General features: G+C 70.9%; 1 protein-coding gene across 1 annotated transcript in view; it reads left to right on the top strand.

Moving 5' to 3' along the window:
- The first annotated feature begins 178 nt into the window (after positions 1 to 178).
- CUNH14orf166 (chromosome unknown C14orf166 homolog) overlaps positions 179 to 553 on the top strand; it is a 13,848-nt gene continuing 13,473 nt past the window's right edge. Inside the window, exon 1 of the mRNA XM_009289893.1 lies at positions 179 to 251. Within this exon, the coding sequence (XP_009288168.1) occupies positions 179 to 251 (73 nt within the window). The remainder of the gene's footprint in view (positions 252 to 553) is intronic.

The raw sequence follows: 553 nt of genomic DNA, 5'->3' as shown, positions 1-553 counted from the left end.
CCAGGGCACGGCCCAGCAGCGGCGGCTGGGGACAACCCACCCCAAGAAACGCCATCGGGGCGCCAAGCCCCACGGCGCTGCTGGCGCAGGGGCCACGGTGGGCCCCAGGACCAGCCCCCCGGCCCCAAGGGCCGCCAGAGCGTGCCCAGGGCCTGGGGGTGCCCATCCCCTCCCAAGCATGTGGGGCACCGGGCTGGGCCCCCCCAAGGCCTTTCTGCCCCTCAGGTGGTTCCGGGGCGGATGTGGGGCAGGTAAGGTGTGGCGGAGGGCCATGGGGGGCCCGCACCCCCAGCCCCACATGCAGCTCTGGGCAGTGCTGTGGGGCTGCCCCAGTGCTCCCCAGTACAGCTCAATCCTCCCCAGTGCTGCCCAGTTCAGCCCAGTGCTCCCCCCAGTACAGCCCAGTGCTCCCCAGTACAGCCCAGTGCCGCCCAGTGCTTCCCAGTTCAGCCCAGTTCTCCCCAGTACAGCCCAGTGCTCCCCAGTTCAGCTCAGTACAGCCCAGTGCTCCCCAGTACAGCCCAGTGCTGCCCAGTGCTCCCCAGTTCAGCCC

Source organism: Aptenodytes forsteri, unplaced genomic scaffold (assembly GCF_000699145.1).
Source record: "Aptenodytes forsteri isolate BGI_AS27 unplaced genomic scaffold, ASM69914v1 Scaffold76, whole genome shotgun sequence".
NCBI classification, from domain to species: Eukaryota; Metazoa; Chordata; class Aves; order Sphenisciformes; family Spheniscidae; genus Aptenodytes; species Aptenodytes forsteri.
Note: the sequence above shows the minus strand (reverse complement) of the source record. Positions and strands in the feature narration are given on the sequence as shown.